Source organism: Hyaena hyaena, unplaced genomic scaffold (assembly GCF_003009895.1).
Source record: "Hyaena hyaena isolate Hyena2069 unplaced genomic scaffold, ASM300989v1 scaffold_36, whole genome shotgun sequence".
Taxonomy (NCBI): domain Eukaryota; kingdom Metazoa; phylum Chordata; class Mammalia; order Carnivora; family Hyaenidae; genus Hyaena; species Hyaena hyaena.
In genome coordinates this window covers 3,276,357-3,301,095 of record NW_024080668.1, presented here as the reverse complement: position 1 = coordinate 3,301,095, position 24,739 = coordinate 3,276,357, and the positions used below count along the sequence as shown (strand labels likewise).

Here is a 24,739-nt window from a genome sequence, read left to right as displayed (position 1 = left end):
TGTTCCTGGCTATTGATCTGCAATGTGGGTAGATTTTTGATTATACCTACTCAATCGCAAACTTTTGTCTCCCCACTCCGCTTGTGTTCCCCCTTTCTTTACTCTTGCAGCACTCCTTCCTAGCAGCTTCTGTATGTACACCACGCTGGTAGCCATGACTGGCTGGTACATGGACAAGACTTCCATTGCTGTGCTTGGAGTAGCAGCTGGGGCTATCTTGGGCTGGCCATTCAGTGCTGCTCTTGGGTAAGAAACCAACACGATTCATCTTCTTGTATCTCTGGGCACACGGTAAATCCCAGCGTTGGCTGATCTCCCCTTTCCCTGGTTATGACCTAAGTCACGGGAATGAATTAGACCTACAAAGATTCTGGGAGTTGGAAGAATCTCTTGGTGTTTATCTAACACGAATAGTGCCTATTGGGCATCTGCTGTGTGTTAAGTGCTGCTAAACCCCTTACAAATTTGACTTCTAAACCTTATAACAGCTTTGCAGGAGAAATCAGTTATTAGTGCTTCAGTAGTGAGAACGTAGACTCCAGGAGGGTGAGGAATTTGCCTTGAAGATGACGATTGCTTTTGGAGCCAGGCCTCCCTGACTCCACCACTGATGGTTCTTCCCTGCTGCAAGCCTTGGTGCCGTGCATGTCCCACTCCCAGGCCTGATGCCGGACTTTCCCTGCAGGCTCGTGGCCTTGGCCTCAGCAGCTTTCTCCCCGAGGCCTGTAGTCTTTCTTGCTCACGTTCCTTGTTTTTACCACTTCAGCTCTAGTCTGTGCTGCCTTTGCTTCTCACTCGCATTGCGAGTAATTTGGAAAAATACTGTAGTTTGATGTTAAGGTTATTCTAGTACAGCTGACCCTTGAACAGCCCCGGGGGTTAGGGACACTGACCCCCTGCACAGCCAGAAATCTACATGTAACTTTTGACTCTCCAGAAACTTCATAATGGCTTATTGTTGACCAGAAGCCTTACTGATAATTAACACATACTTCGTATGTTATATGTATTCTATACCATATTCTTTAAAGTAAGCTAGAGAGAAGAAAGTGTTACTAAGAAAAAAAGATTTGTTCACAGTACTGTCTATACTATATTTCTAAAAAACAATTGATGTATATGTGGACTCACATAGTTTAAACCCATGCTGTTCAAAAGTCAACTGTACTACTATATTTCTATTATAAAAAGTGCCAGTTTGTATTAGGTGAAAAGAATTCCTGATTCTCTTTGCCCATAGCCTAATCATCAAAGGTAGTTTTATATACTTTTCTAGAAACTGTCCTCGTGTGTAAATGCATACATACCTATGTGTGTACATCCTGGAAATTCTTAATTAGAATTGTACCTGTACATACTTTCTGTTGTACATACATAGGTCTTTGTACAGGTTGCATTCCATTATCTGACCCTGATTTAGCCATTGCCTTATCAGTAGAGATCTAGATTTTGGTGTTTTTGCTTCAGTGAACATTTTTGTTCACATGTCTATATGTTTATGGAAATTCATTGATAGGGTAAATTTTTAGAAGGGGATTTACTGAGAGGATAGGTATTCTAAGTTTTCTTAATTGTCTTATGTTTTTTATTGCTGGTTTTTAATATTCATTTTTGAGAGAAACAGAGTGTAAGTGGTCAAGGGGCAGAGAGAGAGGACACAGAAATTCAAAGCAGGCTCCAGGCTCTGAGCTGTCAGCACAGAGTCCAATGAGGGGCTCAAACTCTCAAACCTTGAGATCATGACCTGAGCTGAAGTCGGCCGCCCAGGCATCCTTTTAATTTGTCTTCTAAAGTCTGGTTTCCCCACCTCCAATCTTCCATTCTGTTTATCCTCCTCAAAATACTGTATTCAGAATTTTGTATGAGGCCCTTTTCTGTTTTTTCTCTTACCTCAACCATCTTGATCATTCCCACGTCTTTAAATCTGATCCAGTCATCTTCTATATTACTAGCTGCCTGTTAGATACCTCCTTTTATATAGCTAAACATGTACAAAACTGAGCTCACTATCTTCCCTTCATAGCTGTTCTTTTATCTATGTTTCCATCCCAATAAATGATACCACCATCTCCTCAGTGCTCAGTCAGGAACCTGAAAATTATCTGTGACTCTTTTCTCTTTCCCATGTCCTGCTTATTGTGTGTCCTGAATACCTTGAATCTGACTACTTTTCTTCACCTCTGCTCCTGAATTACCACACAGCCTCCTAAATGATCTTCCCATCTCTAGGCTTGATCTCTGTAAATCTGTTCTCCACAGTCAAACTAGAGTTACCTTCCTAAAATGCAAATATGACTGTATCACTCTCTGTTTTGAACTCTGTGGTAGCTTCCCCATTACTCTGTGCCACAGAGGTTGACAGCCTGTGGCCTGTGGGCCCAGTCCGGCTGGTCGTGTTTTGTACAGCCCAAGAACTTAGGAAGTTATTATGTTATGAAGGGTTGTTAACCGCACACACACATACTACAGACACACAATATGCAACAGAGACCATATGTGGCCTCAAAGCCTAAAATCTATTCTGTCAGGTCCTTTAAATAAAAAGCTTGCCAACCCCTGGTTGATGGTATCCAGATTCTATCTGACACGAGTCACAAAACCCCAGTCGGGCTCCTTTTTACTTCTCCAGTAAGTAAAAGTACTTTTTTGTTTGTTTGTTTGGTTTTTTTTGGTCTGTTCCTCCATTCCTTTTACTCTGCACCATCGACCTTGAACTGTATGAGCTCCTCAAATCCCTCTAGGCGGCACATTTTGATTGGTCTGCCATTAGCTGAGATCAGTGATTTCAGGATCACAGTCAGCAGTCTACCATCATTTATTGACTACTTTGTGCTGCACACTGCTGATGCTGTGATAAAGAAGACAGTTATGCTTCCTGCTCTTTTGGAGCCTACATTTTAGTAGGAAAGACAGACCTTGAACAAGTAAGTAAAAGTATGATGACTTCCCAAAGGAGAAGCACAGATGCCGTGGGAATGTCACTGGTTGAGCAGAACAAAATGAAAACACAAAATGTTAATGCAAAACTTAGACGATAGACTAAGTGGAAGTTCTGTCACAGAAGAGATGCCTGTGGTAGCACACGACATTGCTAAGTAAGTGATAGACATGATAATGCTGTGTAAATTCAGAGACCGGAGACTGGGTTCCACAGGGGAGTTTTGGGTAAATTCTGTAGAATCAAGATTGGTGTGGGGAGGGAACTCCTTGCGGTTGGAGCATGGGGGAAGATTCTGGCTCGTGTTCCAGATCTGGAGGTCCTGGGCATGAAGGTGATGGTTCATGCAAGAGCGGAAGTACTCCCTGAGAAGATGACAGAGAAAGGAGAGTAGAAGTTTGCTTTTGGGAAATCGGACCATGCTAGGGCACAAAAAGGAAAAGGAACACTTGGGAAGAGTCCAGAAAGAGCAAGAGCCAGGACGCTTAAAGAGGAAGGAACAGATGCTCTGTGTCAAGTGCCGCAGGAAGACCAAGGGAGATGGAGCTAGTGCAGAGATCGGGGTTTGGCTGAGGGCAGGTTCCTGCTGACCTTACGTTGTCTCCCGGCCTCAAGCCAGGCCTTCAGGAAGAAGTGGTGAAGGCAGTGTACATACGTCACTTGCTTGTGGAATTTAAGTAAAAGGGAGAAGAGCAAATGGTATTGGAAGGGGATATATCAGAACTGACGTATCGAAGTTTGTTAATATTATTAAAATCTTTATAAATCATGGAAAAGATAGGTATTTATTCATTTGGCGGGGTGGATGTAGGACCACAGGGCACATTTACTTACAATTAATGTATTTAAGTGTCTGTTACACGTAAGTAGGTATAATATGGAACTTCTGCCAGAAGCTCGGTATTAATGTTTCTTATGCATCATGGGGTGCGAAGTACTATCATGGGCTCTCTGAACAGAACACTATTTTTGAGAAGACCTCCTCTTATATGCAGGCTTTCTTTCCTTACTAACTGCTAGAGACATTTTTTCCTTCCGCTCTGTTCAGCATGAAGAGTGTGAATCAGACTTGAGTCTATATTGTAAGTATTTAATTTCCTACTTTTGTTTCTCTGTTAAATAGTTTACCCATTGCCTTTGATTTGCTGGTCATGAAACACAGGTGGAAGAGTTTCTTTCTTTGGTCTCTGGTGGCTCTGATGCTCTTTCTGGTGAGTTTGATTTTTTCCCTTGTTTTGTTTGAACATTGTAATGAAAGCATGTTCTGATGTAGGAAAGAGAACATTAGAAATTCATTCTGTTTTTGGTTCTGAAGTTTATCCTATTAGCATTGGGAGAATGTTTCCGGAACAAAACCTTGTAATTGCTATCCATCCTCTGCTCTGTTTTAGGTGCCTGTGGTGGCCATTGACAGTTACTACTATGGGAAGCTGGTGGTGGCACCCCTGAACATTGTTCTGTACAATGTCTTCACTCCTCACGGACCTGATCTTTATGGTAAGGGACTCTGGGGAAGGGTAGGACGTAGCTTCATTTGCCTGAGCTTTGAAATTTCAACTCCGTTTCTTCATTTCCTCAAATATCCTTTGGCAAATACAGCATTTCTTTGCTGGTATTCTTTTTCATGAAGAAGTGACATTTGGATGTAGCACAGCAGTGATTAAGTTACCACTAAATATTTCTTCTTGATTAATGTGATTTCTGCTCTCTGTTTTCAGTATGTTGTGGTTCTTGATGCTGCATTTTTAAATGAAAAGTTACTTTTTACACTTTTCATTAGAAAATCAGTATGATAACAAAGTTAGGAAAATAAAAACGTTCATAATCCCATCATCTCCAGATAGCTGTTGTTAATACCTTGGAGTCCATTCCTCTAGATGTCTTCTGGACGTGTACATACTTGATATTACTTTTTCTTTAAGTTTGCATTCAGTATCAGGATTAGGAGAGAAAGTTTGGAAAATGTGTAGAAAAGGCAGAGCAAATGATGGAGTCAGCGTGAGAAGGTGAGCAGTTTGGCCAGCTTTACAGGGGTGATGCCTTTAGTCTGAGAACACATTCTCCATTTTACCTCTGTCTCCCAACCCATCTCCCACCACCCCCATGCCTTCTCTCAGCCAACACTGAGCCTGTTTTGTTTGGTCCCCGAGGGCATTTGAGTTGGTGACAGCTACAGAGGGTTGTACTAGAGATCTTCCTGGTCAGATTAGCCAAATCAGTAAATGTTTACGAGACTGTTTTTCACTAAAGTAAGTGTAGTTTTTTCTGCCTTAATTTTCTGAAGGTCTTGAAGCATTTTTTTATATGTGATTGTCCTTGGGCTCTGCTGTGAAGCAAGGTAATATTACCTTTATGTCTTACCCATGATGTGCCATGCCCATCACTTTTCTGTGCCACTTTGCTAACGGGACCAACAGATTGGACGAGGAGATTTAAAGTAAGCATACGAATGAGATTTAATTGGGCCTATTGGGATTTGTAGAATATCGTTATTTAGATGGCAGTAGGTAATAGGTCAGAATAAACCATGTTTTTTTTCAGTGACTTGAATTCACAGACTGCCTTGTTAGAGAATGAATAATTGTTAAGTGAAGGAACTTTAATTTTTTTGAAAGTTTATTTAAGTAATCTCTGCCCCCAGTGTGGGGTGCAGAACTCATAACCCCGAGGTCAAGAGTCACACTCCTCTGACTGAGCCAGCCAGGCTCTCCCTAAGTGAAGGAATTTTAATAGGCTCCTTTAGGACTTCAAGATCCCCAAGGATGTGAGAAAAGGCCCTAGTTTTAAGCTTTTGCCTCTAGATGTCTCCCTTTAGCTGGAGAGAGTTTGTATGTTTTTAATTACCCTTGTTGTAGGTTACTTGTAACATTTTACTTGATTCTATAAGACAATAGAAGGAAGACTCTTTTAGACCCAGATTGCACATTAGAAACTGATTTACATGGAATCTATGGAAGGAAAATACCCATTATGTATAGGTGCATAAATTATGTTAACTTGAGTTTAATTTTGGGAGACTGGCTTCACTTTTTAAAAATTTATTATTTTTTAATTTAAGAGAGCACCCACATGAGTGGGGGAGAGCGTGTGTGTGTGTGTGTGTGTGTGTGGGGAGAGAGAGAGAGAGAGAGAGAGAGAGAGAGAGAGAGAGAGTCTTAAGCAGACTCTATGCTCAGCATGGAACTCAACTTGGGGCTCAATCCCACAACGCTGGGATCATAACCTGAGCCAAAATCAAGAGTCAGACACTCCCATCAACTGAGCCATCCAGGTGCCCCTGGTTTCACTTTCTAAACAGGGTATTATATACTGATATTTTTAAAAAAGTTTTTTTAATGTTTATTTTTGAGAGAGAGCGCCTGCATGTGTGAGCAAACGGGGGTGGGGTGGGGCAGAGAGCGAGGGACACATAGAATCTGAAGTGCAGGCTTCAAGCTCTGAGCCATCAACACAGAGCCTGACACGGAGCTTCAACCCACAAACTGCGAGATCATGACCTGAGCTGAAGTTGGATGCTGAACCGACTGAGCTACTCAGGTGCCGCACATATTAATATTTTGATTGCATAATTATAAAACTTAGAGAATATATGAAAGTTAAATATTTTTTGTAGTTCTCTAGGCAGATGAAACTTCTAAATCAGTAATAAACAGGTTGGTGGAGAGAGTAGGGAAGAGTAAATTCCGATTTATGTTTCTGGTTTTACAGTGGGTAGGTCAGGGATCCCTGTTGTGAAATCCAGCAGAGCAAGGGCCAGTCTTTCCCTGGATGTTGGCTTCTGCAGTTCGTTTTGGCCACTGTTTGGGTAGAGTCCCTGGGACTCCTGCCTGCTCTGATGAGCCTGAGAGAGCTTCAGTCCAGGTTTGGCTATTTTGAATGTACAGGGCTGATCACTTTGCTAGTGAAGAAAAAAGCTCCGATGGGACAGAAGGCATTGTTGTTCTGGGCGTCAACAGGGCTGATGCTGCATATAGTCAGACTTTAGGGGATTCTTTGCTGGTAGAATTTTTGTGCTTTTTACCTTATCTTTGAATTTGACAATTTTAGAAGGGGATTGATTTCTACTCTTGAAAAGAGAGTAACTAACTCCTTCTGCAGAGAAAATCCCTCTTCCATCTTAGAAGTAAGAGTTCTTTGTGTATTCTAGGTCCTCAATAACGATTTGTCACCATGCATAGACGGAGAACAAGTTCTGGAGTATCCATCAGGTTATATTGTGCCTTGATCACTATCGTGTCCTGCCACTGTTTTGGTTAGGCCTGCCTGTTGTGGTGTATTAGATGGGGATTTTCTTAATACCAAATAAAAATATAGAGGTAAGAGTACTTTTTATTTATTTAAAAAAAATTTTTTTTACATTTATTTATTTTTGAGAGGGCCCAAGTCAGGAATGGGCAGAGAGAATGGGACGCAGAATCCGAAAAAGGCTCCAGGCTGTCAGCACAGAGCCTGACATGGGGCTTGAACTCACGAACCCGTGAGATCATGACCTGAGCCGAAGTCGGACGCTTAACCGACTGAGCCACCCAGGCGCCCCGTAAAAGTACTTTTTAAGCCAGAAAGTACTTTATGATTGTCAGCTAATTTATATTGTAATTGGTGAGTCCATTCAGTAAATATCAAAGATTGACTTCAAAGAAATTTTTTTTAATGTTTATTTTTGAGAGACAGAGTACAAGTGGGGGAAGAGCAGAGAGAAAGGGAGACACAGAATCTGAAGCAGACTCCAGGCTGCTTCCCAGAGCCTGATGCCAGGCTCGAACCCACGAACCATGAGATCATGTCCTGAGCCGATGTCGGATGCTTAACCGACTGAGCCACCCAGCTGCCCCAACCAAGTCTGACTTTTTAATAGATGTTCTAATGCTGTTCAATTGCCAGAGAGTAAGATAGCCTATCTCCTGTCACGGAAGCTCCATCTCTTTCACTTTACATACAGGTTTCACGCTATCTGGCACTAATGGCATCATGTTGACTCTTTTGTAAGACTTTCCTGTTCCAAGTGCTTCATTAGCTATGGTAGGCATATTGTTTCTTCTCTGAAAGTTACAAATGCATCTTGATGATAGTTTCTACATTCATGTCTTAGTGCTGTTTCTTGTATGTAAGAGCAAATAAGCCTATAATACGTCTTGAACAGTTAGTTAAATGTACTTGAGTTAAAGAAACATTGACTGTTACCTTTGAGCATTTATGTCCTAGAACTAGCTGTCCAATAAGGCTGCAGTCACACAAGCAGATAATTGTAGTCCATTGTGTTATGTACTACAGTAGAAAGATGGGGAGTCACAGGCGCAAGTCCATGGTGGTGGCGGGAAGACTTTTTGAGTCAAGTCTGGAAGGAAGAGTAGAAGTTTGGTGAGTAGACACTAGAGTGGTGTATTTCAGACAAATACAATATCCAGGGTGGGGACTATCGAGACAAAAAAAATTGAATATTAGGTTCTTTTTTTAAAAAGTTAAAGTAGTTTTACAGGATTAGCTGATTTTAGATAGAAACTATACGAACATAAGCAAGATAAATTCAGTTTCTCTGTTGTGATTATAATATAAATATTTACTCTGTTGTTTCTGGTTTTCGCAGGGACCTTTCTATACTTTGTTGGCCAGAGAGCACTTATTAATGACACATTCCAGACCTGAGCTGACTCTTTGAAGCCAGGAGCAAGAAAAAGTGTTTTTTCACAACTATGAATTATAGTTGTTTGTTTATCAAATGCCTATTCTATACCAGAGATTCTACAGAACTGTCATCTTCTTGCAAAAACTCTGTGAGATAGGCATTACTTATGCTTATTCCCAGCCGTGGAAACCAAGGTGGAGATGGTGAGGGACCTGCATATAATTACTAAGTGACAGAAGTGGGATTAGAGCCCAGGGCTGTCTGACTCCAAAGCCTGTGTTCTTTCTACTGAAAACAGCCTTAGCAAATCCTTGGAGTTTGGCATTGGAGACTCTACAGGAAAATAAACAAAAACAGAGCGTGAGTTGGAGATAGAAGGAGATAAGATGTGATCTAAAGAAGGGACAGGAAGTTGGGCTTTGAAGGTGCCTGCACTGTGGCTTGATCAGGGGCCTCGGAGAGCGGCAGCACGGTGCTGTGCACGTTGGCAGGCTCTTTTCCACGCAGGAGCCTTGTGCCATGCTTGTGAAAGAAAGAAGGAATATTTGAACAAGGACAAGAATACTTGGCATTTAGGAAACTTAGTGTAGACATAAAATTGCAAAGTCATAGGCACACCATTTCTTTGGTGTCAGAGGTGAAATCAAGAGGTGAAATTTAGTGTTGCAAAAAACAGTGAGTGGTCATGGCACTGATTTTGCTTCTTACCCTTGTAACATTTCAAGTTGGCAGATGTTGGGGTTGATAAGTTTTATGTGGGGAGTGAAGAGTGGTGCTCTCTGGGGAGGAGTTCAGGCCTGGGGAAGGCGTGGGAGGGCGGGTGTGAGAAATCCTCTTCCTTCAAAGATACAGTGGGTTGGCTCAACGACGCCACTTTGCAACTTAGGACGTGATCCCTGCCTGTTGGTATGTTGATCAACGTCTGTCAGATCACTGGACAGGAAATTTCAGAAGGCAAAGGTGAATGGCCTTTATTAAATAAAAGGCCCAAAGTTTTCTATTTGCGCAGGAGTAGGGGATGAAGCCCCAGTGGAGTCTCTCGAGAGCTGACTGGTGGCAAGATCTGTTCTAGGGCTTTCATTCTTTTGCGTATCATTTTTGTTGCACCTTGGTGTCTTTTTGTTCTGGGTGTTGTAAATTTGACATTTATAAGGATGATTTACTATAATTTTGTTCTTAAGCTTTTGTAAAATTATAGGCCTATAAAATGGCTTCCTTTCATTCAGTCTGTGGAACAGTAAACATTATCCCTTCTTCTTTTAGCATATTTTAAGGTTCCCTTTAGCTCATTTAAATGAAAGGAATTGGTGCGTCATGCTCTGCAGAGACCCTGCTTACAGCTCTCGCACACTTGGCACTAGTTGAATGCGTAGCTTGTTCTGACACATTTTTTCCTGCATCGTTCAGCTTTGATAGTTTCTCAGAAGTAGCATCAAATTACCTCCCTCGTAAGACAGGAAAGTTTTTACTCTTGTCTCTTTTTAAGACAAGTGTCTAATCATGGAGAGGAGGGCACTGGCCAAGAGAGTTCACTGTTTTTGTCTTTCTGCCCTGTTGTTAAGACTGTTGTGACTTGAACCTTCCCCCAAATTTGCCCCGTTCTTCCAGGAAGCAACAGTCTTATGAAATGTTCACAGTTGAACTTGATCTGTGAGTTCCTAAGACATAAACATAGTTGAGTTTACCAAATTAATACTTTTGGTTCAGAATTTCAGAGTACAGTACACCTGGGTAGAAAGGTAGTCTGCCTGAGCAGGAGGGTATAGTCCGTTGTGGTAGAGACTGGTGTTCGCTGGGAATAAAGTGCTTCCTTGGAAAAACAGTACGTATTTGTAAGGAGCAAAGAGAGACTCCTCCCCCTCCCCCCCCCCCAGATGCTTATTAGGCTCTATAAAAGATGATCTAAAAGATGGTCTCCTTTCTCTCTAGTCACTCTGGTTTTTCTTCTCAGGCTCAGATCTCTAGAATTGGGTTGGGGAAAAGGCGGGTCAGAGTTGACGGCACTGCTGCCACATGGGTGGCCAGGAGAAGATGATGCAAACAACTACCTTTCTGGGAACCAGACTCCTAAGGGACCCGGTTTCGAAAATGTGTTGTTGTTACATATTAAAATCCAGAGAAGGCAGATATTTCTCTTTGAAAATCACCTCTTTTCTGTAACCCAGATGGGTTTTGGTAAAGAATACAGGGTATGAATGTCTCTGATGAACTTGGCCCGGGACAGGAGCTCTTTTCGTGGACATCACGCTCAACATATTTAGACGGGAAGGAGCGAGCTTTCATAAAAGGTGGCATACAGCTGAAGCAGAGTCTTTCCTTAGGGTGCCTCCACTCTCCTCTCCCCTAAATGTTTCTAGTGTTACGGGTTTGGTTTCTAATCTCATTTTGCTGTGCAAGCTGCAAAAATGTCAGGTTTTCCTGACTATTCCTCTGCCTTCTGATTACCCTTTTAAGCAGTGCTGATTGCAGGAAATTGCTATGGTGTAAGGCGGGTGTCACAACACGCAGTGATTAAAACCCGCGTGTGTCATTCACGGCCTGATTGAAGTAATCACACAGAGGGGAAGAGCAGATGAAGAGCCTGCTAAATGTGCAGAGGGGGGCCGGTCCTATCATTTGGGCTCAAGGATTTTGAGTTAAAGAATCAAAACTGGTGTGGGCAAGGCTTGTGTTTTCAGTCATTTTGTTTCATTTTGAGTCCTCAAAACCTCTAAGCAGGATCTGGGGCTCTGAACATTTTCCTGAGGAAAAAAAATTGCTTTTTAACCAAACACAGGGTCCCGTGACCATAGAATAGTGGTTAAATGTATATGTATCAAGGGGCAAGATACGAGAATGTAAATGGGGTGAGCAGGTGAGAATAAAAGGGGAAAGGCCTGAGTAGCTTGGTCCTACAAGAAGGTTCCCACTTCGCCCTGCCACACCCACACTCCAGACACCAGTCAGCAGTCCAGGTTGTCACTTGTGACCAACCAGCTGTAGATGGGAAGTTCCAACACCCCCTCTTTGGGTTTGATTAACTTGCTAGAGTGGCTCACAGAACTTAGAGGAACATTTATTTGAGTTTACTAGCTTATTATGCAGGATATTCTAAAGGATACAGATGAATAGCTAGGTGGAAGACCTGCATGGGGCAGGGTATGCGGATGGAACTTGGAACTCCCATCCTTTCCAGATGTACACACTCCTCGTGCTTCTCCGTGGTCACCAGCCTGAAGTTCTCTGAACCTTTGTCCTTCTGGGCTTTATGGAGGCTTCGTTACACAGGCATGATTGGTGAAATCATTGGCCATTGGTGACTGAACTCTATCACCAGCCCGTCTCCCCTCCCTAGAGGTCATCAGGGTGAGACTGAAAATTCTAATAGTGCCATTTTTTTTTTAAATTTTTATTTATTTCTAGGAGAGAGAGAGAGACAGCGCGAGCAGGGGAGGGTCAGAGAGAGAGGGAGTCACAGACTGAAACAGGCTCCAGGCTCTGAGCTGGCAGTCAGCACAGAGCCCGACGCGGGGCCCGAACCCACGAACCGTGAGATCATGACCTAAGCGAAAGTCGGACGCTTACCCGACTAAGCCACCCAGGCGCCCCGTGAGACTGAAAATTCTAACCACCCAATCAGGGCAGTTAGGTCAACAGTTAGTTCTGGCCATCCATCCGCATCCTTAGGCTACCTAAGGGCTTTCCCCAAATCTCCTAATTAACAGAAGACCCCCTTATCACTGTCATCACTTAGGAAATTTCAAAGGCTTTAGGAGCTCTATGCCAGGAACAGGGATGAAGACCAAATATAAATTGCTTATTATAAATTACAGTATTGCCACTAAGCTATTTAAGTGATTTGGTTGTTCTGGAAAAATGACAAATCTCATTCTCTTCCCGTCTTCTGCTCTTTGTGTGGCTGAGCCCCAGTAACTGAGTTCTCATTGTAGATTCACTCACTCGAGGCATGGACGTTACTTGAACAAAGAACATTCTGAACCAGCACTGGAAAAGGTATTAAAGGCATCTACTAATTACTTCTTATCTGTTTCCCTCAGGTACGGAACCCTGGTATTTCTACTTAATTAATGGATTCCTTAATTTTAATGTAGCCTTTGCTTTGGCTCTCCTGGTCTTACCGCTGACCTCTCTCATGGAACACCTGCTGCAGAGATTTCACGGTGAGTGGTGCAAGGGGTGAAAGGTTTTGGGAGGAAGGAGCCAGTGACAATGTATACCAAGAAGTGAAAATGAATCTACTTATTTTGTTCTCCATTTTCTTTCCATGGAAATGATTGGCTTATGGAAGTCAATCCATTCTGTATTTGTAAAATGTAGAATTTCATTCTGTATTTGTAGATTATTTAAACTTCTGTGATGATTCGGTTAATTGCAAGTTAAGCTGGCAAAGGGAGGAAGTTTCTATCCCTTTGAGGAAGTCGGTAGAGCATACAGAACCACCTAGGGAGGCAAAATCAGTCGTAAAATCTCAGGAGACAAAAGTATTTGAGTGTCTTGTGTTTGTTAAAAAGTGTGTGCTGATATGGATAACTGTTTTAGATGGTAAGTCGTAGAGGTAACTATTCCTTGGGAAATTACTTCAACCAAAAATTTGAAAACTAAACCACAGAGGGATTTCCCTCAGATTTGATACTGAAGTGAGAGAAGCTTTGGACTTCCTGAGAAACATTACGCTTCTCTTTGTTCCATGTTGCTTCTGTGTTTGCCTTATTATGGAGGGTTTGGTTTGTCATTTATTTTGCTTGTTCTGATTCCATACTGCACAGACCGTGTTTTCTCAAGTTGTCACAGATTTGGGTATCTGGTGCCCATGTTTCTTTTATGGAAGACAGATTTGAGCAGAAATTCATATGAGCTTTGGAAAGAGATTTAATTTCAGACTTTTTAGTCTGATTTGGATGGCATACGATCTCTCCGTCCCGCCCCCCAGTCTGCTCTTCTGCTATTAATGGTTTCTCGAGTTCACTGTGTTACACTATTCGAATATGAAAGCAGCCTCCAGTCACTCTTGTTTTGTTTTAACACACCCGTAATGCCGTTATCCTAACAAAGTCAGTACTTCCTTAATATTGCATACCAGTTGGTATTCAGGTTTCCTACACTGTCTGAAAAACGGCTTTTTATAGTTATTTAAAAGAGGATCTAAAAAGGGTCATATACTGAATTTGGTGTTAGGTTTCTTCAGCTTTTTATGAGGTTCCCCCCTCTTCTTATTTCTCCTGAAGATTCTAAAGAAATCAGGTCACCCATCTTGCATAGCGTCCCACATTTGGATTCAGCTGTTTGTCACCTGGGGGTATTAACCTAGTCCTCCATTCCTGGCGTGTCCTAAGGATCATTTTATCTTTTTTTTTCTTTTTAAGTAACTTTTTTTTTTTTTTACCTTAAAGATAATTTATGCTTGTAGAGAATTTGGAAATGCTTATGATGTAAGTATAAAAACAGCATATTAAGCTGTTCTCTACAGTATGAATCCAATTTTGTTTTAAAAATGTTTAATTTCCACACATGTCCACTTAGTAAAAAAAAAAAATTAGTGCTGTTTTTTCTTTATGCTTTTTGTGTATTTTGTAATAGAAAAGTGTACTTTTAAAGGAAAAAAACCAGAAAAATGTAAAGAAGCAGGAAAGAAGTTATCTATTTTCCCATCATGTGCTACAACTGTAGTTATGATTTTGTACATTTTATGAAGGAATTCAAACATGTTAGGCCATATTTATTTTATTAAAAAATTTATAAATCTTAATTCATTTTCTTTTTAAAAAAAATTTTAACATTTATTTATTTTTGAGAGAGAGACAGAGCATGAGCAGGAGAGGGGCAGAGAGAGAGGGAGACACAGAATCTGAAGCAGGCTCTAGGCTCTGAGCTGTCAGCACAGAGCCCGATATGGGGTTCAAACTCACGAACTGTGAGATCTTGACCTGAGCTGAAGTTGGCCACTTAACCGACTGAGCCACCCAGGAGCCCCTAAAATTTTTTTTAATGTTTGTGAATTTTTGAGAGTGAGTGAGATGGAGCACAAGTGGGGGAAGGGAGGGAGGGAGGGAGACAGAATCCAAAACAGGCTCCAGGCTCTGAGCTGTAAGCACAGAGCCCAATGTGAGGCTCAAACTGGTGACCCATAAGATTATGACCTGGGCCGAAGTCAGATGCTTAACTGACTGAGCCACCCACTGGCCTATTTTTAAAATAGGCCATATTTTAAAAATGTAGTTGTTAGCCTTTAAGATACAGAAGAGGATTTCATTTTTTTTGTAATCAGGAAAATTCCAGCCTAAAATACTTACTGGAAAGGTGTAAATCATAGATTATCGCCTAAAATCTTAAGGTAAAATCTTAGAGTAGGAAGTTTAAAGGATAAGCTTGGTATTTCAGTTAAAGAATTTTCATCCCTAAAGAGTTACTACAAAAATACTGATAACTTAGAAACACCAAGGTGGATCTTGAGGACAATGCTGAGCTTTCCTCTTCACTTGCTCATTGTAGACATACCACCAGGGGGCGCTGTCGATTTACCCATTGCCAGTGATTTGTAGGCACTGCTGATTGTCACTCATAGAAGCACAGTAGGGGATGCCGTCCTGGTGGGTTGCAGGTTGATCAGCGTTCATGTATCTAACCACAGGAACTTTCCAGCAGGTGCTTGGGTCGTAGTGCTCATTAAATTCCTTTAATTCTTTCACACGCTTTGAGTATATTTTGATTCAAATTTTAAGATTCAGAGTGGATGGGTTTTGCAAGAGACGAGAGCAAAATTCATCAAAAAACTTGCTTTAAGAGTGTTTTGATATTTGCTTTGGAACAGACTCTCTTGCCATTTGTAGCTTGACAAAAACCAGTGATGGGTTTAAGACTCCAACTCCTTTGATCTATAGCTATTTGGGCAGACCGGGTATATAAGAAATCTATTAAACAGAGCATAGGAATTAAAACCCAAGAAATGAGTTTATGTTAAGCTTTTGGTTAATCTCAGAGACCTTTAATCTTAGTGGCAGGACTGCCTGGGGAGAGAAGACTTTTCTTCTTTATCCAGTATAGAAATTATTAAGATTTATTACCCAGTCACTTGACTTTCCTTTGTGTTTCAGCCAAGTCCAGTATTGTCCCTCCCGTTAGAGGTTGGCTCTCTTGGGGGAGCTCAGGAGTATAGACCTCTTTCTACTTGACCCCTTTATTGCATCAGAGAAAGTGTGAATATGAGAACTGAAACATTTCTTGGGGTGCTGTAGGGTTATTCCTTTCTGAGATTGAGAGAACACTGAAACTAAATATGTTGTGTTATTCTAATATGGTGATAAGTGGATATTTTTCTGTGTCTTACAGTTCAGAATTTAGGTCACCCGTATTGGCTTACCTTGGCTCCAATGTATATTTGGTTTATAATTTTCTTCATCCAGCCTCACAAAGAGGAGAGATTTCTTTTCCCTGTGTATCCACTTATATGCCTCTGTGGCGCTGTGGCCCTTTCTGCACTTCAGGTGAGTTTCAGGGAATGTACATCTGCTTCGTTCCGTTTTTAAATTGGTCATAGAGCTTAAAGGCAAATTACAGAATGCTTCTTCCGAGATGCTTTATCCATACATTAAACCTGATACAGATCATATTAAAATAACTACAATTATTTATGTATTGGTTTCTTAGCTGTTGATCATCCTGTCTTAAGCTGATTACGTATTTACATTGTTAATTTGTGTGTTAATTTCTTACTGTTGCCAACCAGAATCCAAATGCTATGAAAGGAATTTTGTTAGGTCATTGTATAGGCCTGCCACAAGATGGTGGCAGCACGGCAGAGCATGGCATGTCTGCTCCTCAGCTCTGAGATCAGATGAAAACGAGCTCAAGTGTTGGGATAACCTCAGGCAGTTAGCAATAATGGACACTTTGTAAACCTGGCTTAAAAACTGTCCAGGTCAGTTCCTGTCAGAATTTATCTTGCATATATCTGTATTTGTGGCCTCAGAAGCCTCCAGGCTTTTTTTTTTTTTTTCCCCTTAAGTTTATTTATTTTGAGAGACAGCACACATGCACATGCTGATGACTGAGGGAAGGGCAGAGAGGGAGAGAGACAGAGGAACTGCTCGTGTGGAGCCGCACACAGGTGAGCCCACGAACTGAACCACGAGATCATGACCCAAACCCAAATCAAGACTCAGACACTTAACTGACTGAACTACCCAGGCACCCCTTCAGGCTTCTTTTTGACCTCTGCTACCATTTACAGTTGGCAGAGAAAGTAATTAAGGTGGCTTTTTTTCTTTTTCTTAACAGATCTATAGAGCTATAATTCACAAACCATATAGTTCATCTATTTAAAAACCATAGAATTAAATGGTTTTTAGTATAGTCACAGGTCTCTGTAACTATCACCATGGTCAATTTTATAACATTTTTATCACCTCAGAAGCTCTGTACCCCTTAGCTGCCATCACCCCCATCCCCTTTTCTCCTATCTCCCCAGCTATGAGCAACCACTGTCTACTTTCTGTGTCTGTGGATGTGCCCACGGAGTGCTGAGTGGAGTCCTAAAATGCATGGTCTTCTGTAACTGGCTGCTTTCAGTTAGCATCATGTTTTTTTTTGTTTGTTGTTTGTTTTAATTTTTAAAGGGTATTTATTTTTGAGAGAGCATGAGTTGGGGGGAAGAGAGGGAGAGAGAATGAATCTAAAGCAGGCTCTGAGCTCTTAGCACAGAACTCAGCGCGGGGCTCCAACTTGGGAATGGTGAGATCGTGACCTGAGCCGAAGTTGGACGCTCAGTCGACTGAGCCATCCAGGAGTCCCTAAAATCACTTTCTAAATTAGCCCTACTATCATAACAAAACCACCTCCCAGCATTTTTGCCTATCACATATCAGACTTGATTATGATTGTAATCTATGTGTACATATAACTTAATATCCCTTTTAATACAACTACATCATATCGTTTTCAGTGTTGCTGTATCTATACCCATCATTTGAATAGGAGTATTTTCTGAATTTGGTGTCATGTATAGCATTGTTACATGTGTAAAATACTGAACTAATTATACATAATGATTAGATATATAATTTATGGTAGGGTTAAGTTGCTTACCTATTTCAGTATTATAAATAATGCTAGGATGAATATCTTTCTTGAGGTATTTGGATTGTTTCCTTAGGACAGATTCTCCCAAATATGAAAGGAGTTCAAACACATTGATGGCACTAACAGATATTTGCAATAGATTATAAAATTGCTTCCCAAAAGTAGTTCTAGTCTAGGAGGGAAAGAAAGAGAAAGAAATCTAATGGGGAGGTACTCAAAGACTGTAGAAATTTTGCATGTATTTATATACTGTAATAGTAATCATGTAGTTTGTAAAGTAGTTCAGATAATTAACAGCATTTTCCTGTTGTTCTGTGGGAGGAATTCTTGTGTTTGGTCATGAGACATGTTGATACTAAAAACTTTGATGAAAACACATCAATGAAGAAAGTGAAGATTAATACTTGTTACATCAAAATAGAGATACTGCATATATCAAAGCGAACTGCCAAAAAGCACTTTTGTTTTTATTTATTTAAAAAAGATGTTTTCTAAGTAGGCTCCACACCCAGTGTGGACCTGACCCCATGACCCTGGGATCCAGAGTTTCATGCTCCACTGACTGAGCCAGTCAGCCGCGCCAGCACTTCCATTTAAATATTTTAAGAAATAATAAATTATTAGGACTTTCTAAGTACTAGAGAGATCTCCATATACTTTTCCTGTGAAGCTGGTGAGAATTCCTCTGGTTGGGGTGACCTGTACATAGTCTTACCAGAGCTTGCTTTCGTGTTAGGATTTGGAGTGGGCACCTCATGGTCGGCAAAGGCTCAGACCCTTGATAGAACCTCTTTTGCTGCTTCTTCCCCTCTTGGTGTTACGATGTTTTATGATCGTGTTCTGTATACTCTGCAAGTTCCTTTTTATTTTTTTTTTTCAATACAGTGTTCTTTCCTTCTAGAAATGTTACCACTTCGTGTTTCAGCGATACCGTCTGGAGCATTACACTGTGACGTCGAACTGGCTGGCGTCAGGAACGCTCTTCGTGTTCGGGCTCCTGTCCTTTTCCCGCTCTGTGGCATTGTTCAAAGGTAGGGGCACACAGTGCCCTTGCTCACAGGGCCCTTCACCGTGGGTTTTGCTGGATGTGTGATTATTACGGTTCAGCTTTAAGTGGGAGGAGGACTTTGCTATTTAGGAGAGCCTGTGGACTTCATACTGTGATTGGAATGTGACTTCTCTAAGATGAAAGAGAAGATTGACCCTTCCTTTCAGGGGGATTAACTATAAAAGCTCTTCTTTTATTCTTGTGTGTGTGTGTGTTTTGTTTTTGTTTTTTTTTTTTTTTTTTAGAGGATGCTTTTTCATTTTGAAGAATGAAGGAAGCCTTAAACATTGGAAGCAAATTTGGGGCTCAATTCCCATGATTATCTTCTGCCTATAATTATTATTTGGATCCACAAGATTAAAATGTACTCAAAGAACAGAAATTAAAAAGGCAGAAGGGTGCAGAGAAGGGCAAGAAAGCAAATTATATTTGGTAAAATAGGGCATCTGCTGTGATCATCCTCCTAACTGTGGACAGCTGTGTGTCAAGGGGGCCACGTGCCTGCCGCCGTTGCTGGGGACCTGCACACTTGTAAACTACACATGGATTGCAGTGGGACGTTAGCGTGCATCATGATTAAATGTCAGCCTCTCATCTTACATGTCTTCAGCTTTCACAAACCTTTGTCCCTTTCAGGGTATCACGGGCCGCTTGATTTGTATCCAGAATTTTACCGAATTGCCACGGACCCGGCCATCCACACTGTCCCAGAAGGCAGGCCTGTGAATGTCTGTGTAGGAAAGGAGTGGTATCGATTCCCCAGTAGCTTCCTTCTGCCTGACAAGTAAGTTGTCCTCAGGTCCCCAGAGTTTAAAATCAAGGAATAAAAATGGCAATTCTATGGCAGTGTCTCCCTAAGTTTGCTTTGATTTTGGGATTTTCACAAAAAGGTTTTGAACAACTGGCCATTTCTGAGCTGTGAGTCTGTGCTGTGTCCAGGAGACTGAGCGCTGTGTCCGGCTACGCACCCTGCACTTTCTGTGACCGCGGACGTTTGGGAACTTGTAAAAGCACTTTGGGCCCCAGGCTCTTGCTCATGGCTCTTCCTCAGGATGCATATTTAATTTTTTACAATCTGGTATTAATCTGCTTCCAAAAGTGGTCCAGAGACTCTAGCTGGAAGGGTATTGTTAAAGGAGAAATGTTTGTCATTCAACAAAAGTGTAAAGTTCTTTACCAAAACGTGGACACTAGGGAAAGCTGTCGTTCAGCTCTCTGTAGCTTTATGCTGTCATTGGACGATCGCATAGACTCTGAAAGTCTTGTGCTGGCTGCACAGGACAGAGAAAGTCCTAGAGGAAAGGGACGTCAGGGTCAGATGAGTCCTGTTGCTCCGCTAGGGGACTGGCACGGGCAGCTTGGCTGGGGGAGGTATTTTGTGTGTAGTGAAGATCCAGTATCTGTCATTAGTTACATTAAAGTGTTTTCTTTTTAAGTATTCACTTTAGCCTTTGCCTTTAACATTTGAAATAGTTTCATAACTAAAGATACTTTTGAGAATTAGCCAGGAGCAAAATACTTCTCCCATAGTGTGTTCTCACATCTTACTCTTTTCCTGTCTGATGAATTTGGAGTGACTTAATTTCAGCAAGTCCCTCTTACATAATTGGTAAGTAATTGGTGGTAAATGGCATGGTTCTCTGTTCAGTGGTATGTCCGTTTGGTTGCAAGTTTGACTAAGAGTTGGTGAAACTGATAGATCTCTTGCTGCAAGTTTCTCACTGATGTTGGACTGAGTTACGACTTCTGCTCCCTGGTGGAGGTTTTAGCAGAAATATTGTTTCTCCAAGTGAAATGTTTTTCACATGAATTGGTGGGGGCGGGGGGAGGCTTGTTTATTTCAAGTACATTTAGCAACATGGGCCCCCTGGGTTTTTCTTAATCTCTCTTATTTGTGTTTCTGACAGTTGGCAGCTTCAGTTCATTCCATCAGAGTTCAGGGGCCAGTTACCAAAACCTTTTGCAGAGGGACCACTGGCCACCCGGATTGTTCCTACTGACATGAACGACCAGAACCTGGAGGAACCATCCAGATACGTGAGGGCAACATTCTCCTTTTACTACTCGGAAAAAAGTTCTACCCCTAAAACCTGTTGGCACACATCTTAGAGCATCGATAAATGGGAATTTCCTAGAAAGTGATTTCTTTAGGGAAAGGGACATAACGAGTTTTTTGAGGAAGAATAGCAGTACTTTTATTTTAAAATTTCCCTTTGTTTTCTATGTGAAACTCGTAATTCAATGTATTTTCTAAGCCGGTCTGGAAAGTTTGTTGCATTGCATTCGAATCATCAAGTTGAAACACGTTCTGAAACTCTTCTCATCCCCTGGCCTATTAACACATTTGGTGGGGAACTTTCAAGTTCTCAGGAACAGTGGGCCCAACTGTTAGTATATTCTGGTTTTAGCAAGTGGGCAGTCGTGAGTGCAGGCTGTGCTCGTGCTGAGTGCATGGGCACCCCGTCAGGATTGTGTACCTCTCCTCATGCATCTTCATGTACTCTGAGATCCCACGTAGTTTTCTTTCAGTTCCTTTGAAAGAGGAAACTTGCGTCCTTTGATACTTGTAAAATCCTTCGTGGTAGAAAAGGTGAGAGCAATAAAGATAATGTTCCTGATTCCCAGAGACAGTAGAAGGGTATTTTATTTTATTTTATTTTTTATTTTTGAGAAAGAGAGAATGAGCAGGGGAGGGTCAGAGAGAGAGGGAGGCACAGGATCAAGCAGGCTTTAAGCTCCGAGCTGTTAATACAGAGCCCGACGCCGGACTCTAACCCACAGACCGTGAGATCATGACCTGAGCCGAAGTTGGACGCTTAACCAACTGAGCCACCCAGGCACCCCAGAAGAGTATTTTCTAGAATTACTAGAAAGCACATTGTTTTTGGGAACGTGTCTTTCAAAGAAACATTGAACGATGTAGATGTCAGATACATTTTGTTTAGCTTTTCCCATGTACTCGGTATGTGAAACGAGGCAGGGGGCTTGTGGTGGTATGGCATGCCCTGCAGCCTCCTGTGGCTGTGCGTCTCCCAGACAGAGACCCCCCAGGGCCGAGGAGTGAGATTCTTCCTGAGGGTGTTGTAGCTGTAAGCTGGGAGGTGGCCATTGTAACCTACACACTTGGCCTGGTCCCCTCAGAAGGTGAGATCTGTATTCCACCAAGTGGTTTATTATAGAGCTTTCTTTGTAATCTTCTGAGCTTCTGATTTCCGTAGCATTGAAAATACTCCGGGACGGCGTAAACTACTTTTGGTCAATTTTGTTTCAGCTGTGGGCACTCTCCCGACAGCAGGCTGGGATGCGCAGGGGATCACCCTGAGGAAACTGGGTAGTCAGAAGGGTGGGTGTACACTGCACAGTAGAGGAAGATACAGATTCAGAGTAATGTTGTCCAGCAATGTTTTAGGCAGAAGTGACATGGAGCTAGTAGTAAAAAGGAGCATGGACTTGGGAGTCAGGTAGGCCTGAGTTCAAATCCCAGGTCTGTTATCTTGGTGACATTGGGCAAACTGTTCCACTAATATTAGTTTCTATCTAGAAACTGGGAATAATGACACCCACTTCGGAACATTATAAAGAGATGAGATATCTGTCATAGTTAGCACAGTATCTGGTACATGGGTTTTCACACAAATGTTCTTAATCGATAATGGTCTATCACATGGATTAGAGGTAAGGGAACCCTAAAGAGGTTTTATAATCTGCATGAATCTCTCCGTCCTTACTTCTCTTGTTCTCCAACTTGAGTTTTGTCTGCTCACCCTCATCATTGCCTTTTCCATCCCAATAACTTTGCTTATTTTGGTCTGCACCACCCTGCACCACCTTGGTCTCCTTCCTCCTGCCATCAAAACTCTCTTCCTCTTGGTAGGCTTTTCCAGCTGTTTAAAACCATAGTGAGCTGTGCTCCTTTAAATGCCTTAAATACTTACCTGTACCATTCATTTAGCCATTTAATTTTGTCTTACGTTATTTATGTGTTTCTGATAATGTATGTCCTGTCGTTCCCCATCAGCCTGTGCGTGCTGTGAAGAGAGTCCTGGTTTTTTCTTTATTCAGCAGAGCCTCTGGGACAGTGCTGGGCCTGCTTTCTGAGTGGAAAACAAACATTCCTCATCCCTGGGACAGCGATGTTGAGAGAAAGCTGCTAAAAAATTTGCAGTGGCCTTTTGCACATTTCTTAGGCTTTTGGTTACTGGGTGTCTGTGGTTAGATCCTATTTCCATACCCTGTGCCACCAGACATTGTTACATTTAGTTAAGTGGCTCTATGTTAGCTTTACCCAGAAAGCGAAGATTTTTCAGAATACATTGAGGAGTCATCAAAATACTGTCTGATAAAAACAGGGACAAACATGTCAGATGTATCTACAGAGTGTGTACAGTCATCCACCTTCCTATGTTGGAGAGTTTTCTGCAAAGTTCTTTCTGACGTTGCTTGCCTGGTGGGGCAAGTGCCCTCCAAATCCAGGCTGCTCACCTTTCACCCTTTGGAAAGTAGAAGAGACATTTGACGGCTTACTGTGAATTCTGTGTCACTGAGGGTCAGGGATTTGTGTCTTCTAGTCAGCTGTTTAAAAAGCTAGCGGTTTTCCCCTGTTGACAAAAGTAATATACATTCATTGTATAAAATAATGAAAGCTATTGATAAAAAGTCCTCTATAATCTTCTTACCCAAATACTGAACCACTGTTAGCATTTTGGTAGGGTTTTTTTTTTTGTTTTGTTTTTTTACTTTTTTCTTGTGTGTGTGTGTGTGTGTGTGTGTGTGTGTGTGTATACACACACACACACACACACACACACACACACACACACACATATATATAATGTCACTTATTTTTTAAGCGTTAATGTTGTAGTTTTTTAAGAAATGGTGCCAGGGGGTTCCTGGGTGGCTCAGTCGGTTAAGCGTCTGACTCTTGATTTTGGCTCAGGTCATGATCTCACCGTTTGGTTTGTGGGATTGAGCCCCACATTAGGCTTCGTGCTGACAATATGGACAATATGTAGCCTGCTTAGGATTCTCTCCCTCTCCCCCTCCCTCCCTCTCTCCCTCTCTCCCTCTCCCTCGCCCCTCCCTTTCTCACATGCATGCATACATACTCTCTTTCTCAAAAATAAATAAAAATACATTAATAAAAAAATGGTACTGGGATCATGTCTACAGTGGCCAGATAACTTGGCCCAGTGTATAGGAGCACGTGCTGTACTATGTTAACTTTTGCCACTTCAGGTATGAGTCCTAGTTTTAAGTTTAGGTTCTTTCAAGAAGGCAAAATAATGTTCTATGTCTTTTCTGAGCATGCTCAATAGCAGCGCCGTTGCTATCTGCCTATTGGCGCCGAGTGACAGGTTTTAGCCAGCCTTCCACTTTGGTGCTAAGTGATTTGGTGTCTCCTATTTCTAGTTTGCATGGAAACTAGGAAACATGCATGACTTTCTTTACTCTGCTAGCCTCCTTAACCTCCGAGTTTATCCAGAATAAGCGTAAAGGCTCTGTGATTTCTAACACAGTGTTAGAAGTATATTGCAGAAATATTTTTTTGCTCCATATTCTTTCATAGTAGGCATTGAATAGCTTTTGAATATGTCATTATCGAACAGGTGGCATTCTTAGACTGGAACATGCCAGGTTTTCTGCCAGAATCAAGCTCTGAATTGAAAAGATACATTTAGTGTCTCCTCTTCATTACTTTACAAATGCAGTGTTTTGTTGGCTCTTTCAAAGAGAATGCTTTCCTTCTGACTCCAATCTGATAACCTGATGTGGGAGCTACAGGAAGGAGTAACCAACACCTGTTCAGGAGGGAACTGAGACTTTTCTCTGATTTTTAACTTCATGCATAAGCAGACTCATAAGAAGCTTGTCCATATGTTATCTTTAAAAATATGCAAGTGTTCATTGATGACTTTTCCCCAGACAGTGATACAGTCAGTTCTGCTGTAATGTGATACACAATTGCTAAAAATCATTGTGTAGTAAAAAGAGGAAAAAAAAAAAAAACCCCACAAGTCTTATGGGAAAACTGGGATTATGGATACAGTACTCA

At 41.6% G+C, this 24,739-nt stretch overlaps 1 protein-coding gene across 3 annotated transcripts in view; it reads left to right on the top strand.

Moving 5' to 3' along the window:
* Positions 1-24,739, top strand: part of ALG9 (ALG9 alpha-1,2-mannosyltransferase) — a 103,344-nt gene that overhangs the window by 16,447 nt on the left and 62,158 nt on the right. For all 3 annotated transcript variants that reach the window (XM_039229213.1, XM_039229212.1, XM_039229214.1), the window contains exons 6-13: positions 111-246; positions 4,062-4,149; positions 4,330-4,435; positions 12,599-12,721; positions 15,888-16,042; positions 18,538-18,667; positions 19,321-19,468; positions 20,592-20,721. In XM_039229213.1, coding sequence (XP_039085144.1) covers positions 111-246; positions 4,062-4,149; positions 4,330-4,435; positions 12,599-12,721; positions 15,888-16,042; positions 18,538-18,667; positions 19,321-19,468; positions 20,592-20,721 — 1,016 coding nt within the window. The remainder of the gene's footprint in view (positions 1-110; positions 247-4,061; positions 4,150-4,329; positions 4,436-12,598; positions 12,722-15,887; positions 16,043-18,537; positions 18,668-19,320; positions 19,469-20,591; positions 20,722-24,739) is intronic.